A 17,419-nucleotide genomic window follows, 5' to 3' on the forward strand; every position below is an offset into this window, starting at 1 on the left:
CAGCGCACTGACGTCACCGCGCACGCGCACGTGTCCCCGCCCGCCGGCGTGCGCGCGCCCCGGGCCCGGCGGCGGAGGCGGCGCGGGAAAGCCGCTCCTCCCCAGTGAGGACCGAGGCGGCGGCGCCCCTACGCACCATGCGGAACCCCACGGACCGACCCGACGGGAAAGGGCCCACAGTCCTTGCACGTGAGCCCAGAGTGAGACAGCGCCCGCTGACGGAGGGGACCTGCCACTGCTCCAAACCAGGAAGCGGACAGGATGCTGGCCACTGGCCCGCAGGAGGGGGCCTGTGGGCCTGAGTCTTCTAGAGGGAGGGGGTCAGGGCAGACCCCAAATGCTGAAAGCGGAGCCTGCTCTACCGGGAGGTCGCATTCGGGCAGTTGTATCTGGAGGCTGAAGAGTCCCTTGATGTAGCTCTTTCAGCCCTCCCCACTGCCCTCATTCTCAGCCTTAACACACATCAAAGTCGGCTTCATAAAATAAGAATTGGCTCAGCTTTTGCTTTTGAACGCGACTTTTAAAATTTTTTCAAATGGGGAAGCACAACGTTTCACTAGTGGGGCCTGGGCAAAATAAGGACTTACCTTGATCTAACAAAGCATGAGATAAATTGTTAGCTGTGGCAGTGATTTTATCTGGCTAATAGGTTTCTAGTGCTGTATTACAGAATTTTCAGATTGGTCAGTATCTTCTGACTCCTAACTATTCATGTTTGGCAAGTTGGGGCTAAAGTACAGGGGGCTGGAGCGATAGTACAGCAGATAGGGCATTTGCCTTGCACATGGCCGACCCGGGTTTGATTCCCAGCATCCCATGTGGTCCCCTGAGCATCGCCAGGAGTAACTTCTGTGCATCGCGGGGTGTGACCCCCCCAAAATAAAAAGGAAAAGTACAGCAGGGGCTGGAGTGATAGCACAGCAGGTAAGGTGTTTGCCTTGCACGCGGCCAACACGGGTTCGATTCCCAGCATCCCGATCCTCTGAGCGCTGCCAGGAGTAATCCCTGTGCATTGCGGGGTGTGATCCAAAAAGCAAGAAAAAAAAAGTACAGCAGGTAGGATGCTTTCCTTGCATGCAGCCCACCAGGGTTGGGTTCCCAGCACCTCATATGATCCCCTGAGCACAGAACCAGGAGTCCACCCTGAGCACCACTAGGTATGGCCCAAAAGCAAAGAAAAAAGAATTAAGAACCAGTACTCGAATACTTGTTCAAGAATGTTGCTGGTAGTACTACTTAAAGAAGTTCAGTTGCAACAAATTCCCATTCTTGGAATAATGGATTAGTTTATAAAGAATGAGAATTGCTTTATCAAGGATCAAACTAAGAAACATGCTTAGTGAAGAGTCAGCCAGAAATTCAAGTATTGGACAAGTACTTTCATAAAAAATGTCCTAGAATAGATCAGTTAGAAAACAAGGACGGGTTTCTGTTTAGGGCGAGGAGCCAAACATGGATAATGGCTGTACAATAGTATTAAATACCAGGGCCAGGGACTAGAGTGATAGTATAAAGCCAGTAGGGTGTTTGCCTTGCACATGGCCAATCCATGTTCAATTCCCAGCACCCCCATAGCCCCCCACAAGCATCACCAAAAGTAATTCCAAGTGCAGAGCCAGGAGTAAACTCTCAGCATTGCTGGATGTGGCCCAAAAAACCCCCCCAAAAAACCAGTATCAAATGCTACAGTATTATCACCCACTTATAACTACTGGTGAAGCTGCAGAAAGAGATTAGGGTGTTTGTCTTGCATGTGGCTGACCCAAGTTTGATTCCTGGCTCCCCAGATGGTCCCGAGTGCCGCTGGGTGTTGCCCCAAACCAAAAAATAATGGCTAATTTTACCTCAAAAAAAAAGGAGGGCTGGAGCAACAGCACACTGGGTAGGGCGTTTGCCTTGCACGCGGCCAACCCGGCTTCGATTCCCAGCATCCCTTATGATCCCCGAGCACCACCAGGAGTAATTCCTGAGTGCAGAGCCTGAGCACTGCTGAGTGTGACCCAAAAAGCGGGGGGGGGGGGGGGGGGAAGCACAAACATTCAGAGGTACCATTTTTCTTGAACAGTTTTATTTTAGTTCGGTTATTTGCATTTTTCATAGATACTAATCTTGTATCTCCAATATGGCTACCTGAGAGTAGTGCCCGTATCTTATTCTGAATTTTGATCATGAATTAGCACCTGGTACAGAGATGCCCATCACAAATACTTTACTTTTTTTTCCATTTCCCACTGGCCAGTGCTTCCCAAAATATGAGTTCACAGACTTACAGGGAACCTGACCCAACAATGTTTCAAAAGGAAGATTTCTCTAATTCTTTTGATTATACAAAAGTAGAACTGTGACTAAATTTCCTCTCAGATTAAGAAACCTCCAAATAAACAGTACTTACTAAAATGAAATATTCATTTCATTATATTGCATTTTTATAGATCGGGTCCTTCTATGGCAATATACATCAGTGTTCCATTCATGGGAGTGGCATCAAGTTTTCTTTTTATAAAGATATTTAGATGGAAATAACTCAAAGGAAAAAACCTTAAGCAATGCAGAGCCGAACATAAATGAAGCTTATAATAAAAGGATTTAAAGGGGAATTCAGCAATGTAGGACTGGGAGAGTGCGCTAAGGCAGTTTCCTCATTCTTGAAAGGCAGGTGGCTATGCTTCCTGGTGCAGGAAATTGCTTCCCAGCCAGAGCCAACACCATGGAAATGAGGTTTTATGCCATCTAGAGAGGATCATAATCTACATGTGCACTACCAAAGCACAGATCAAAAATAGGAGGCAGGGCACATTCTTGGAACTTGCCAAAAAAAAAAAATAAAAAAGAGGTGTGGTACGGGTAGGCATGCCACCAGTGACTAGTTAAACAGGCAGAAGTATCATCAAAATTTAATTACCTAACTTTTATTGTTCCAATAGCAGACTAATCCAATAGCAGACTAACTGGCAAAACCTCACAGCTGCTTGGGGGAATGTACAACTTCTGTAGCCTTCAAATCATGGCAGAATCCTCTGTTTCTGAAGGAAGTGGTTGGGTCTCGCCAGCAAGGTAGGTTTTCTGCCTATTCCATTAACACACCCTAAGCAGTGCCTTACAACACCAAAGAGCGCAATGCTTCACATACAATATACCCCGAAGAGGGAGAGGCTCATTCTGCAGAAATGCCATCTTTGGACTCTTCACCCATTCCTTCTACAGCAGCTTCTGCTGGGGATGATGCAAGAGTGGCAACTGCTTCTGTGTTTTCTCCCTCTGTAACTGGAGTTTCTGCTTCACCTCTGAGCTGTGCAGCCTCTGCCTCAGTGTCACCCTCCTCTTCTGTGGGTGCCCTGTAAGACGTGTCTGCTTCTTGTGGCTCTTCTAGAGGGGGATCACTCCTGGCTTCTGCTGTGCCTGTGGGACTTTCCTCTTCAGCCTTGACTTCACTCTGTTCTGGAGAGGGTGATGCCTTCCCCTCTACTGCTCTCACTGCAGCCGTGATCACCTCAGCTAATACTTCTGCGGCTACCTCCTCAGCTGTCTCTTCCTTTTCCTCTTCACCCACTAAGGTCTCATCTTCAATTTCTGGATCAGCGCTTTCATTGGTGAAAGGGTCTTCACCCTGGCCAAAGAACATGAAATGAAGGTAAGTGAAGTCTAAAATCCATATAAATGACATAGAAAGATACACAGGCTACAGGACATCCAGTTATGATGGGCAAAGTCCCAATTTCCTTAAACTATAACAGATGAGTTAATCTTACCTATTCATACAGCCTATAGCCTGAAAATAGACATCTCAGAAAAGTTTTGTCCAGACCACCTTGAACTTTTTACTCGATGGTGGGGAACAGTTCAAAATAATCTAGAAATTACTGGGGGGAGGGACTGTAGAGGGGCTTATTCCCTTGGAAACATGCAGTGCAGGGGAATGAAAGTTTACTCTCCATCTCAAAAGCCTTTCCCAGATACAGCACAAACCTTGAGGTATTTTTCCAGCATTTTCACGATATGTCTGTTGTTCAAAACACTCTTAGCCACATGCAAGCTTGCTTTCTTGAACTGTTCAGCAGCCAACTGGAAAAGAAGCAAATGCAAGCTTTAGAGACAGCAACCTCATGGGGCTGGATGGATAGCAGAGCAGCTATGTGCTTGTCATTCCCATGGCCGACCCAGTTCAATTCCCAGCATCCCGTCCGGTGCCCTGAGCACTGCCAGGAGTGATTCCTGAAAGTAGAGTCAAGAGTAACTCCTGAGCAAGACTGGGTGTGGCCCAAAACCAAAAAAAGACAGCAACCTCAGAAGCAAAGAGAACGGCCAGCCAGGCCTTGTGTAGAGGATTAAGCGAATCCCCAAATGCAGACTCTGAGGGAGAGCAGCACTGTAGGCAGCTGGCCCAAGCAGTGTGTCCTAACAGTGCTGTGAAAATGACAAGGTAATAAGCCTGCCGAACATCAGAAGCGTGTAGACTCAGAAGGAAAAGGTGTGCTTTCATGCTTCTGAGTCACACATCCTCTACATGTTCAATAACAGTATGAACACACATGCTAAGCCTGCCATTTGTAGCACAAGTCCCATTTGTTCTGCTATTCCTTCTCAACAGCCGCGCAAGCCAAGAAGAGAGAAACTGAACTGGGCTTCACACAGATTGCTCTCCTTATTGTTGGTGGCTACTTTCTGCCTAGTAAAGGCAAACCTGAGAGATTCTGAGACACTACGACCTGCAAAGCTGAAAATGGTAAAGAGCTCTAAACCCTAGGGTCCCTCAAGTCATTCTGCTTGGATGGAATCCTGAATCAACTCAGAGAAAAACCCAGTCTTCCATAAACTAGGGAATTTACCTGTATATTTTGGGTTTTTTTCCCTTTTGGCTTTGGCCTTTTGGGTCACACCCGGCGATACTCAGGGGTTAGTCCAGGCTCTGCACTCCTGCAAGTGCTGGCATGGGATGGGGTGGCGTGGGATGCTGGGGATCGAGCCCTGGTTGGCTACATACAAGGCAAACACCCCTCTCTGTATATTTTGAAAGGAACAATTTCAAACCAGGAGAATTTCTCCTACTGTCATTCCACTGATTCCACCAACTGTCTCACTTTTAAGCAGAAATGGGGATCGGTTTTATCACAGACTCAATGGGGCATGTCGAGACCCACCCGGCGGTTGTGGTTGTGGTCCGAGGAGTGCAGGTGACGCTGGAGAAGCTGAGGCTGTGCAGGGATCAGCATGTCACAAGCCAGGCAATGAGCAGCCTCGATCTTCTTGAAGAAATGCTCCTGGCCGATCCCTGTGGGCAACACAGAGTTTTCCCTCCTCCCAGGCCATCAGTATTGGGATCCTCCGTGTCTGCTCCCCACCCCACCCCATCTCATCCCTCACCCCCCATGGGTGTGGGACCGTAGGCCGTTCTTTGCAGCTCTGTGCTGACTGCACCTGTCAAGGCCTTGGTACTACGCCAAAGCAGCATGGCCTAGAAATACAGCTCACCTTTGAAAGGATCTGATTTTGGTTTTACGCTTTCCTTTTCCATCAATTCCTGACGCCGCTTCTCAATCTTTTTATTCCTGTTTACAATGTATTCCTAGAAGAATTGGAAAGCGTTTCATGTGTAGACAGGTCTCATCTGCACCAGTGACAGCTCATCAAGGTTAACTGGCAGACCCTTACAGGCACCTGCCTTGTCGGAGCAACCCCACAGGGACAGCTAGTGACAACTACGACCCCTGAGCTCTTGGCTGTCCCTGTGCTTAGGGAAGCTCTACACTAACACTCTGAGAATGAACAGCAACTTTGATCAAGTTTAGACTTATTTCTCATGAGGGATAGGCTGCTGTGGAACCATGTGGAAGCCTGGGGACATGGACCAACTACCCTTTACCTGGAGGAACTCTACTGTCTTGTCAGGCAGTTTGGTACTTATAAACCGCAGTGTCTCTTTGTGGAATTTGCTTTGGAGATGATCCTGAATTTCTTCATCTTCAAAGCTACGAAACTTGCACACAGAACAGGCAAACTGAATTCTGGAGAGGGAAGGAAAAAAAAAAAAAGCTGTGTTACAAGAACATCCAGCTCAGGCCTAGAGAGATAGTACAGAGGATAAGGCTGTTCACAGCAAGATGTGCAAGGTGCATGACCTAGGTTTGATCCCCAGCACCACATACAGCCCCGAGCCTCTCCAGGGATATTCCCTGAGCCAGAGCCAGGAATGAGACCTGAGCACAGCCAAGTGTGTGTGTCCCCCTTTCCCCATCCCCATTACAAGCCAAAAAAAAAAAAAAGTCCAGTTCATTTCTGGTCAGTATTGAAGCAGACAAGCAAGGGCCAATTGGTAGCCAATTCTGAGCCAAGCCTTCTGGGGGCCTAAGAGAGAACTCAATGGACTGGGTCACACACTTTGGTGAGGAGACGGGTTCAGTTCATAGAGTTCCCCGACCACTGCCAAGGGTAACCATGCCTCCCCACAACTACCTGAGCCAGGAGTAGCCCTCCTGAGCATTACTGGGTGTGGCTTAAACCCAAAACCCATCAACAAAAATACTTCTGATTTCTTATGCAGCCCCAGAGTAGCAGTAACCTAAGCTCCCAAGAACAGGAATACAATCAAGCAGAGATCAAGAGCATGGCTGACTACCACACTCATCTTTTCACTAAGAAAGCTGTTTCAGAAAGCAAGATCATGGACTCAAGGAAGGACTTCCTCTTTTTCTTGGTGGGGGAGGAAGGAGTGCGAAGTGCGGGGGGTGGGGGGCTGGGGGGACATGAATGGGGGCAGGGTTGGGGTCAATGCTCTGGAGTTAATCCTGGCAGTGCTCAGGGGACCATATGGGAGGATGCCCGGGATCAAACTCAGGTGGGCTGCATGCAAAGCAAATGCCCTACCCACTGTAACTTGTTTTCTGACCCTGAAAAAAAACTTGCTGAGCCCCCAAGCAACTGCTTTGGATGTACAATACTCAATGCCATAGCTTTTCAGATCTATTTCAAAGCAATCCTGCACCCTACTAATATATTCTTTTTCTTTCTTCTTGGTTTTTGGGCCACATCCAACAGTGCTCAGGGGTTGCTCCTGGCTCTGCTCTCAAGCACTGGCAGGGTGGGTTGGGAGTGGGGACTAAGGGAAGCTGGGACTCAAACCTGCGTTGGCCACATGCAAGGCCCTACCCATTAGACTATTGTTCTGGTCCCCCACCTTCAATTTTCACAAGCAAATTCCTCAGAGTCTGGCACAAAGAAAAATTCTAGCAAGATCATTTCTATCCTAGAACTTAACCTAAAGCCAAGTCAAATTAAGTTCTAATGTGAAAGTAAGAGCTTTAGGAACCAGGAAGATAGCTTGATGAGCTGAGCACCCCTCTGCATGCCGAAGTCCTGGGTTCTAGTCCCAGCACCACATGGTTCCACCATGCACTGCTGCATGTGACCCCCAAAAAGAAAATTTGAGATTTATCATGTGCTTTCAAAGTCCCACTCTATTCAATTCAGTGCTGCTTCCTGAGGCTCTCCCCAGGAAACACAGGCCCTGCCTATCCTCCAGTTCTGGTTTTATGTTTTTGTTTTTGATTCACACCCAGCCAATACTAAGCATCACTCCTCGAAGGCTCAGGGGACATTACATGGTGCCAGGAATCAAATATGGACCAGTCACATGCAAGGCAAGTGGCACACCAAGTGACCTAGTGTACTACTTCTCCAGCTCTGCCTTTTACCCCTAGACAATCTCAAAACACTGGAAAAAGTGTCCAAACACAACTTTTACTGCCAAAAAGGAGAAGAGGGCATTTTCTTCAACCCTTACTGCAGGGTTTTCTGGAAAAATCTACCAAAGAAACGTGGGATTCTGGGCCTGGACAGCTCAACAGGCTGAAACACACGCTTCATGTGCACAAAGACAAGGTTCAGTTCCTACTACCAGGTGCAACCATTGAGCCAGGAACAGCCAGCCCGTGGGCAATACCCCAGTTCCGCTATCCCTGCTATACCCCATACCCGGCCTCCTCAACAAATGCAAAATCTAAGTTATTTTTGAATTTTTATTTATCTGCTTATTTATTTTTGCTTTTTGGGTCACACTCAGCAATGTTCAGATGTTACTCCTGGATCTGCCCTCAGTAATTACTCCTGGCGGTGCTTGGGGGACCATATGGGATGCCAGGGATCGAACCCAGGTCAGCCGTGTGCAAGGCAAAAGTCCTATCCACTGTACTATCACTCCGGCCCCGCAGTTATTATTATTATTTTTTTTGTATTTGGGCCACACCCAGCGGCGCTTTGGGCATTATTCCTGGCTCTGTACTAGGAATTACTCCTGGTGGTCCTCGAGGGACTATATGGGATGTCAGGGATTGAAACTGTGTCAGCCACTTGCAAGGCAGCACCTTGGACCTGCTGTATGATTGCTCTGGCCTATAAAAAATTTTTTTTTTTTTTGGCTTTTTGGGTCACACCTGGCGATGCACAGGGGTTACTCCTGGCTCTGCACTCAGGAATTACCCCTGGCTGTGCTCAGGGGACCATATGGGATGCTGGGATTTGAACCCGGGTCGGCCGCGTGCAAGGCAAACGCCCTACCCACTGTGCTATCTCTCCAGCCCCTAAAAATTATTTTTTGATCTTTTAATTTTTGTTTTGTTTTGGCCACTCCCAGAGGTACTCAGGGATCACTCCTGGCAGGCTCAGGGGCATATGCAGTGCTAAGGATTGAACCAGGATTGGCCATGTGCAAGGCAAAAGTGCCATAACTCTTGTACTATTTCTCTAGCCCCTTTCCCCCTCATTGTCATCTCAGTATACACGCACACAGAGATATAACATACATACATATCTCCCGGACTGGAGCGATAGTACAGCAGGTAGGGCATTTGCCTTGCACGCAGCCAACCCGTGTGCAATTCCTCCGCCCCACTGTACTATCTTTCTGGCCCCATTTCTGAAGTTTTTCTTAAGATTCAGCAAATCTGATAATCTGCTCCATACAGTATACCAAGGACTGGAGTAATAATAGCACAGCAGGTAGGCAGTTTGCCTTGCATGTAGCCAACCTGGGTTCGATTCTTCCATCCCTCTCGGAGAGCCTGGCAAGCTACCAAGAGTATCCTGCCCACACGGCAGAGCCTGGCAAGCTACCGTGGCATGCCAAAAAAAGTAACAAGTCTCACAATGGAGACGTTACTGGTGCTCGCTCGAGCAACAGTGCTACAGATCCCAGAGTAGAGATCTGTCAGCTTTTGAAAGCAAGTGTTTCGATTAATTTTTCTTGTACTTAGATACTTCTACTTTATAGTTCCTAGTTCACCAGTTTCTAATATCCTTTGCTAAGGCATTTCTCTCCACAGAAAACCACTCTCCTGTTATCAAGAGATCAACAGTGCAGGGAAGAACCACGCTGTAGTTAAGGCTGCCATGGTTTTCATTTCCGGTCAGAAACCATTTAATCACTGGACAAGGAGAGAGGGACTTAGCTAAGTCACACCAACAGCACCTGTTTTCTGTTTCTGAGACAGAATGTCAACGTGAGACTCACCAATACACCCAATTTCAGAAGCATCCACATTGGAATACAGTAGGAGGGGACCGAGGGACCAGGGAGACCTGGGGATCCTGATGGTGCCCTGCTCAGCCCCCTCCCACCTGGCTTCCTCCTCACCTGTCAGCTGCTCGGTCTCGCATCCTGTCTCGCCTTCTTTGCTTTTCTCTTCTCCTCTTCAGTTCATCATCCTCATCTTCCTTCTCTCCTGTAATGGGAAAACCCATCAAGACTCCAAGGAGCCAAGTAGCAGATCCTCAGTGGAGCCCCTGTGGCCCCCATGCCCCACGGGAGCCAAGGGCTGCTCAGAGGCTCCCTGCAGGATGTTTTCACCCAGGTGAGACCCTTCCTCCACCCTGGCCCGCTAAGACTGGGCTGCGTTAGGGACACAGCCTGCCACCCCGCTCTCTCAGACCTTCCCTACCCTGCCTTTGCAATCCAGTGCCCTACCACTGGGTCTCCCCCAATGTCGCTTGAGAGAAATGATTCTCTCCAGGTAAGAGGCAGTAGCTGGCAGCCCCCAGAATCCAAGCACACTGCTCTATCACCCTCCATCCCTCCCGCAGACGGGCCGTGACTACTGTCCTGTCTGCTTCCTCTAAATTAGGGCCGCAGCAGGTCTTGCATTCCTTGCTGACCCAAACCCTAGCTGTGACTAACAAAAAACGCCAATCAGGGCTTTCCCAGGGCTACATGGGAAAGAACCCTAGAGAAGGTGGGTGGAGACCAGTTGGTCCTCCGCCCCTCCCACCCCCACCAGGCCAGTGCAGACACTCCTCTGGGAGCCGTGTAGCCCAGGCCCCAGCACAGGTGAGGCCAGGTCCCTGTAGCTCAGGGCCGAGCCAGACACTGAAAACAGGTTGGAAAAAGCATCTGAACTGAGCCCCTACCCCTGATGCCAGTCACGAGACCGTCCCACGAAGATGGCGACCGGCGTGCGCTGCTCAGAAGCCTCTCAAAAGGGCGTGTGGGATTTTTGGCAAGGTCACTGCCTGAAACTATTACTGCTGTTTAATAGCACAGTCATCCCGGGTAGGAAGCAGGACCTGCGCGCAATAAACACGTCACCTTGGCTTGACCGTGCACCCACTTTGTCAGCTGCTAAGCACTGTGTGGCACTGACACAAGAGTCCCAGGAACTGGGAGACAGGATGTCCTACAGGATGCCCAAGCCTGAGAGCAAGAGGAGCAGCTAAGGCAAAGTCTCCGCAACTCATATAAGCAGAGCCACCGAAGAACCCAGGGGAAATGGCAAAGAAACTAGCGGCTCTGCAGTAAGCTCCAAGTCCCCATGCTTCAGGCTGCTTTTCTACTCCCGAGGGGCTTCACCCCGTTTGCTCCCACCAGTTCTATGGCCTCTAAGGTCTCCTGCTCGAACCAAGAAGATATTCTGAGCAAGGACTGCTTGAGGATTTGGGCCTGGGGGCACCCAACAGGACTTCCCGTGCAAGGGCAGGTGTCTGCACCCTGCCATGTCATGATGACATGCGTCAGCACCAAGCAAACTAGTGCAGCCATGGGCTGGTGACTGAGGAACCAAGGAAGGACAGGACACCCAGGAGGAAGCAGTATGGGGACTGCAGTGGCCAAAGGGGTGGAGGCAACACGGAGGGAGGGGGGAGTGGCGGGGGCACTGTTTCATTTCTGAGATTTTCCTGTTCTCTACCACTAGCAAGCTGTTTTTAGACCCTCTGTGCAGCCCACCTCCCAGAGACCAAAATTCCCATTCCCACGCTCCAATCACCAGCGCCAACCTTGGGATGACAACCGTGGCCAAGGCCCCTCCATCCAGGCCTAGGGCTTGCTGTAGCCGATCTGGCTGGGCAAACACAGCAAAGCTTAAAGACGCTGAGCAATGCCTACCTCTCTGCTTTATGGAGCCAAAGGGTTCCTCCTCCTGAAAAAGGGTACATAAGGTCAGGCCTCTGAGGCTAAACTGGCAGATTCTTCACCAGCCTACCTCCCTGCCAGGGTCCACCAGATTCCAGATTTTAAGTAGTCATAAGCAAATGTGACACACAGCAAGGCAAAAGTTCCCGTCAGCCTGTCCCTTCTGTTCCATCCTCAAACCTCCTGAGCACTAGGAGCTCTGGGCTCGCACAGTATCTCCACACCCTCCAACTGAGAGACACAATTTCAAGGAGGTGGCAAAGCCTGCTCCTTAGGTGCTTGTGCTTGGTCCTGGCTGAGAGGTGACCTCTGCTCCTTCGGAGAGGAGGCAAGGATTGAATGACAAGGCTGCAGCTCGCTCCCACACCCACTGGATATACTGGAAGGGCACAGGAAGCACTGGGAACTATTTTAGGAAGGGAAGGATCACTACAGGAAGGAAATTGCAAAATCTACCCATCAAGTCCACTCAGAGGCAGCAAAGAATCCCACCCAAATGACAAAGGACCAGTAAAAGGCAGACTTACGCCCCGGAATTCTTCATCTCCTGAACGAAAGTCAGCCGCTCCATCATCTGCGAGACAGAAAGGAACAAAGTCAGCTCGCCTTGGTATTGTTCCATCCCATTTTCACTCTCCTACATGTTCTGTTCAAAAGGGGCCCAGCATATCCACCACTGTATGGGGGGTGGGGGGGCAAAGCACACATGTGCATCTGACTCAGACTGCTGGGTTCCTAGGGCTCACCGTTTTCAGAGAAATCTCCATCGCTGTCAGCTCGTGCCTGTTTGGCGTCCCGCTCTTCATACATCTGCAGCTGTTTCCGCTTCCTGCCCATGTTGTCCGGGCCGAAGCGCTCAAACCCCCTCCTCCTGGGCTACAGACACAAGCACATCCCGATGTACTGCTTACCCGGACCATTAAGATACCCCAGAGAAATGTAGAATAGAGAGGGCAAAAGAGAACAGAGGCAGAAAAAGGTCTTTACAAGATTCAATGTTAAGACAACACAGCATAACTCCCCAATTTTATGCTAAACAGAAGTGGCCAGACGCTGAAAATCCTGTACCACAGTTTGGCTGCATCCATAGGGAAAACTCAAGACAAGCTCAGAGTCAGGGCAGACTGACTGTCAAGGCAGAGGAGGACTTGCTCTTGACCCCATTGCTCACTGGGCTGACAGAAATGCTCTAATTCGGGACCTACATGCTCTAAATGGTGGGGAAGGAGCCACCATTCCATATGATTCGTACAAGTCAAATCCTATGTACAGAATCTCACAACGCAAACTCTCCCCCAAACTAAGAAGCAAAAACGGGCTGGAGTTCAGCCAGGGCTTACCCGATCCCTCATCCGCGCCTGAGAACGGCCACATCCATAGGGCACGGGGCTGTCAAAGCCGCCTGCCCCCTGCACACCCATCATGCTGAAGTCAGGGGCCACGGACTGTGCGAAGAGGGAAGGTGGTGGCCTGCTGGGAGATGGGCCTCCTGGGCCACGGGCCCCCACGTAGTTTAGCTCCGTCCAGTGAGCAGAGAGAGGCTCTGAGGGAGCCGCCGAGGGCACAAAGGGATCACTGCGCATGAAGGTGCCGGTGTTGCTGCGGTCCTGGAAGCGGTTCTGGCCCTGCCCCCGGCCCCGAATGTAGCCATCGAAGGAGCCACGCTCTCGCATGGAGTCTCGGCATTCGCCGTACTGACCACTGAAGCCGCCGTTACGGTCAGGCCCCAGGCTGAAGTCAAAGTCATAGTTGTAGCCGGGGCGGTAAGGAGCATGCTCGGGCAGACAGGGCCTGGACTCATATGACTCATAGGACTGGAAGCGAAAAGAGCTGCAAGGAGAGCAGAGGCATCCCAAGTCCCACAGGCTCCCACAGCACAACTTCCCTGCCTTCGGGCACCAAACTTGGTCCCACCCCCACCCTCACCCCTAATGCTCAGAGAGCAAAGCAGTCCAAGTACAGCCCGGAAAACTGCTGGACGGGGGCACAGACGGAGCCTCTAGTCTCGAGGATGAAGAGTGTCTCCTAGGACGCGGGACCAAGGGGCCTGGAACAGCTGAGCCCATTGCCATGCCTCAAGTGACTCTCTAGAAACCAGGACATGGGCCCCCCTCACCCGTCTGGTGGGCAGCACCCCTGGAGAGACACCCATACTCACTCGTCACGGTCCTGCACGCCTGCCCCACTGCCACTCCCACCCCTGCTTCCTTCCTTAGACATCATGTCTAAGCGCTGGTTGATCTTGGCGATGAGGGAGTCAGAGTTGTCACTGCAGGATTCCGGGCCGTAAGAACTCATGTGCACGGGAGGGCCCCCGGCTGCAAGGCTGTCGCTGGCCTTGGTTTCCCAGGAAGTTGGGCCATAGCTGTAGCTTGCTCCTGTGGTAACGCTGGTGTTTTGGGCACCATAGTAGTTATAGTTTTCATAACCTACCAGAAAGGGAATGAGCTAAGTCCGACTGTTACAGCCCAAACTTGGGGCAGGGCCCATCATCATTCAGGGAGGAGTGCCCAGCGCACAAAGAGATCATGCCACCAACTGTCAAGACCATGGCTCCATGTGTGCTGTTGTGTGATTGTTAGGAGGTGTATTGGTGGTGGTGGTGAGGTCTGGGAAGGATTTTGTTACAGGGCTTCTGAAATTCTTGAAATTCCCTAAGTGAAGAGTAATAAGGTAGTTTGGGGGCCATTCAGATAGTACAGCAAGGAAGGCACTCGTCTTGACTTCCTGACCTGGCTCCAATCCCCAGCTCCATATATGGTTCCCAAGTACTGTGATGAGTGATCCCTGAGCATCAAGCCAAGAGTAATCTTAGGGTACTGCTACGTGTCCCCCCGCCCAAACACACACACACACAAAAGGTCTTTGCTATAGTAACTGATTTCTAGAAGCATCAAGGGATGGGAGGGGGCTGGTTGCTGGGAACTTTAAGGCTTATCCACAACCTCAGAGATGGGAGCAGAGGCCAAGCTGAACCAATGTCCAGTGAGTTAATCGCAACCATGCTTATTTTGGAAGAGCGTCCATGAAGACCCCAAAAGATGGGACTCCAGGGGGCTTGGTGTGCAGGTTGATGGGGAGATGTGGGGCAAGTTCCATGCTCTGACCTCTGCACCTCTTCTGTTATTACAGACCTATAATCTTTTGCAATAAATCTGAGAACTGCCTGTTGGAAGTAGGAGGCACCCCTCTTCATATACTATAGACAATAAAAATACAGAATGGAACTGCATCTCAAAACCCTAGACATGCCCTAGTACTAGCTCCCACTCAAGTCTGAGGTAGTAAAGAGCCCTAATGGTAGGTAATGAGGCCACTACTATCATGAAAAAAACACAACAAAGCCCTTGGCCTCTAGCAGGAAGCTGTTGGGCAAAACTGGGGTAAAAACTGGGGTTCTTGAGCACCCACCACCCCCTACAAGGGTTTACCTTGCCAGCTGGCCACACCAGTTCCATAGGCACCTAAGGAGACAAAATACACACTTTGTAGAATGATAGTCCCTGAGACACCGCTCCCCTTCCTGGAATTGTGAGGGCAGCTGTCACCTCCTTCCCATCTCCACAGGGATCAGGGAGTCCTCCTGGGCAGGTGCCACCTCCACCGGGCCCACTAGGCCAAGTTGCCTGCAGAGCCTTTCCAGAGTGCCTGCTTCTCACCAGGAGTTACGGTACAGAGGGCCAAAGAATCATGTCTCAGCTAAGTTCTACTCGGCAACATGATGAACCCAGAAACACTAAAAAGTTCCTCTTGAAAACTCTGTGATGGGAAGAAAACTCCCTCCATGTAGCACTCCCAAGGATGCCAGGCCAAATCTCAAAGTCAGGAAAAAGTGTCTTTAGCACCTAGAAGACAGCACAGGGGGAAGAGTCCCAACCCTGTTCTGACTCAGGCACTGAATGGCCCCCGAAGCACCCTAGCAGTGCAGCTAGCAGAGCACAGCTTCTGGGGACTCCCCAGGACAAAATCTGGCCCATATGCTAAAGAAAAATGAACTTTTTGAGAGGAGGGGAGAGAGGAGCTTGCCGTAAAGTTCCTGGAGGCCCGTGGCCTGGGTACAGAGTCAGAAGTCCTGAGCACTTGCATGTGGCCAAAGAAGAAACAAAAAAAAATAAACTTTAGGGGTTGGATTGGTAAGTACAGAGGATTGGAGCACTTCCCTGGCCCTCCACTGACCCAGACTGGATCATACCACCCATCACTGTCATCCTGTTGCTCATCGATTTCTTCGAGCGGGCACCAGTAACGTCTCTCATTGAGAGACTTATTGTTACTGTTTTTGGCATATCCACATACGCACGGGTAGCTTGCCAGGCTCTCCAAGAGGGGCGGAGGAATCGAACTCGGGTTGGCAGTGCGAAAGGCGAACGCCCAACCGCTGTGCTATCGCTCCAGCCCATATAGTTCCTAAAGCCCCACCTTAAGTAGCCCGAGTGCACCACCACGTGAGACCCATAAAACGAACAGAATGGAGTTTACGGTTCTTTAATGGTTTGAAAGACGAACGCCCTAACACTGTGCTATCGCTCCAGCCCACGGTTTGAAACAAGGAGAAAAAATAAAAACAATCCAGGGGCCCAACCCGGGTTCGATTCCCGGCATCCCATATGGTCCCCCAAGCACTGCCAGGAGTAATTCCTGAGTGCAAAGCCAGGAGTAACCCCTGAGCATCGCTGGGTGTGACCCAAAAAGCAAAAAAAAAAATCCAAAGAAAGTTTACAACACTCGGACGTTAGCAGTCAGACCCATCGACGCGGCGATGTAATTTGTGCATGGTAACAGATGGGGTATGCTACTGAGGAATTGCATCGCCCGCGATTCCCGGTAATACAGACAGCCGTGGGCACAAGAACCGCAAGTCAGCAATGGCCTGAGAACACGTGGCCGAGCACTACCAGCAGTGACAGCAAAGTACTGAGCAGGAGCAACCCAGAAACGAAGTTTGCAAATCACAAAAATCTACTCAACAAAAACAAGCAACATCATTCCGAAACGGACTCTGAGAACCGCACTAGGAGAGTTTTGGCGCTCAGCTCCTGCGCAGGCGACCATCCACCCTGGCCCGGGAGCGGCCGCGCCCTCCCGCCACACTTACCCTGGGCGTTGGCAGTTCCAGCACTCCAGGCCCCGTAGCCTGCAACAGAAGCCCGGTGAAGTTGGGGGCCCGCACGGCAGAGCGCCGCGGGGGCACCCCAGGGCCGCTGGCATGACGCCCGGGCTTCCCGGCAGCCCCCCGCGCGCCCGCGCCAGACCAACGGTTTCTTCACCCAAGTCCTCAGGAGAGCAAGCGTGCGCCCCCTCCAGTGAAGGGTCACCCCGAGAGTTTCCCGCCCGCGCAGCAGGCCGCGCACGCCGGGCCGGGAGGACCAGCCACGGGACCATGGCCCAGGGAGCCCAGGCAGCTGTGAGGCCCCGCCAAACGTCCGGAGGCGCGACCCCGTCCCCGGGGACCCCTCGCCACACCTGCGAGCCGGCCCCGCCCCCGCCAGGCCCCGCCCCCGCCGCCATCTTGGGCGGGCTGCGAGGGGCGCCTCGGCGGGGCTCACGGCACACGGCACGGGGCTCCAGCGGCCCGGCCCGCCCGCGGCGCCCCCGAAGCCGGCCGGCCCGCCCGTCTCCTCAGGCCCACCGGCCAATCCGCAGGCGGCACCCTGGGAGCGACGGCGCCGTGAGCCAATAGGCAGCGTGCGCGGCCGGCCACCTCTCCGCGGGCCGGGCTGCGGGGAAGCCCTCGGCCCCGGTCCGTCCCGCACCTCTCTGCGCCCCTGCCCGACCCAAGCCCACAGCTCGTAGCGATCACCGACCTCCGTAACCCTGCTCCATGTTTCGCCGCGGCCCGCCAGCAGCCTCGTCCCCAGGCAGCCGCAGGACGCATGCGCCACGCACTGCACGCCGGCCCCTACTGGACGGCGGACGTGACGCCACTGCACTCGCAGCTGCAATTGGCCGGCTCGCGACGAGCCCGCCCCCAAACCCAGAGGGCCTTCCGATTGCTCGTGACACGCCCGCGCAGGCGCCGTCAGA

The 17,419-nt window shown here is 51.7% G+C and overlaps 1 protein-coding gene across 1 annotated transcript; it reads right to left on the minus strand.

Moving 5' to 3' along the window:
* Positions 1–2,053: 2,053 nt before the first annotated feature.
* On the minus strand, positions 2,054–17,289 carry AKAP8 (A-kinase anchoring protein 8). Its single transcript, XM_004616900.2, has 14 exons — positions 17,200–17,289; positions 16,491–16,529; positions 14,827–14,859; positions 13,554–13,824; positions 12,736–13,225; positions 12,142–12,271; positions 11,923–11,969; positions 11,369–11,402; positions 9,626–9,713; positions 5,861–6,002; positions 5,470–5,563; positions 5,139–5,269; positions 3,967–4,062; positions 2,054–3,607 (listed from the first exon to the last, which is right to left on the minus strand). The coding sequence occupies exons 1-14, from the start codon at positions 17,216–17,218 to the stop codon at positions 3,155–3,157; spliced, it is 2,067 nt and encodes a 688-aa protein (XP_004616957.1). The 5' UTR covers positions 17,219–17,289; the 3' UTR covers positions 2,054–3,154.
* Between the last annotated feature and the right edge of the window lie 130 nt (positions 17,290–17,419).

Source organism: Sorex araneus, chromosome 2 (assembly GCF_027595985.1).
Source record: "Sorex araneus isolate mSorAra2 chromosome 2, mSorAra2.pri, whole genome shotgun sequence".
Lineage (NCBI taxonomy): Eukaryota > Metazoa > Chordata > Mammalia > Eulipotyphla > Soricidae > Sorex > Sorex araneus.

Excerpts from the sequence above, each read along its gene's own strand:
- AKAP8 (XM_004616900.2), bottom strand. Across the intron at positions 6,003-9,625 it reads CGAGACCGAGCAGCTGACAG|AATTCAGTTTGCCTGTTCTG; the intron begins GTGAGGAGGAAG and ends TTCCCTCTCCAG. Across the intron at positions 5,564-5,860 it reads AGACAGTAGAGTTCCTCCAG|GAATACATTGTAAACAGGAA; the intron begins GTAAAGGGTAGT and ends CAATTCTTCTAG.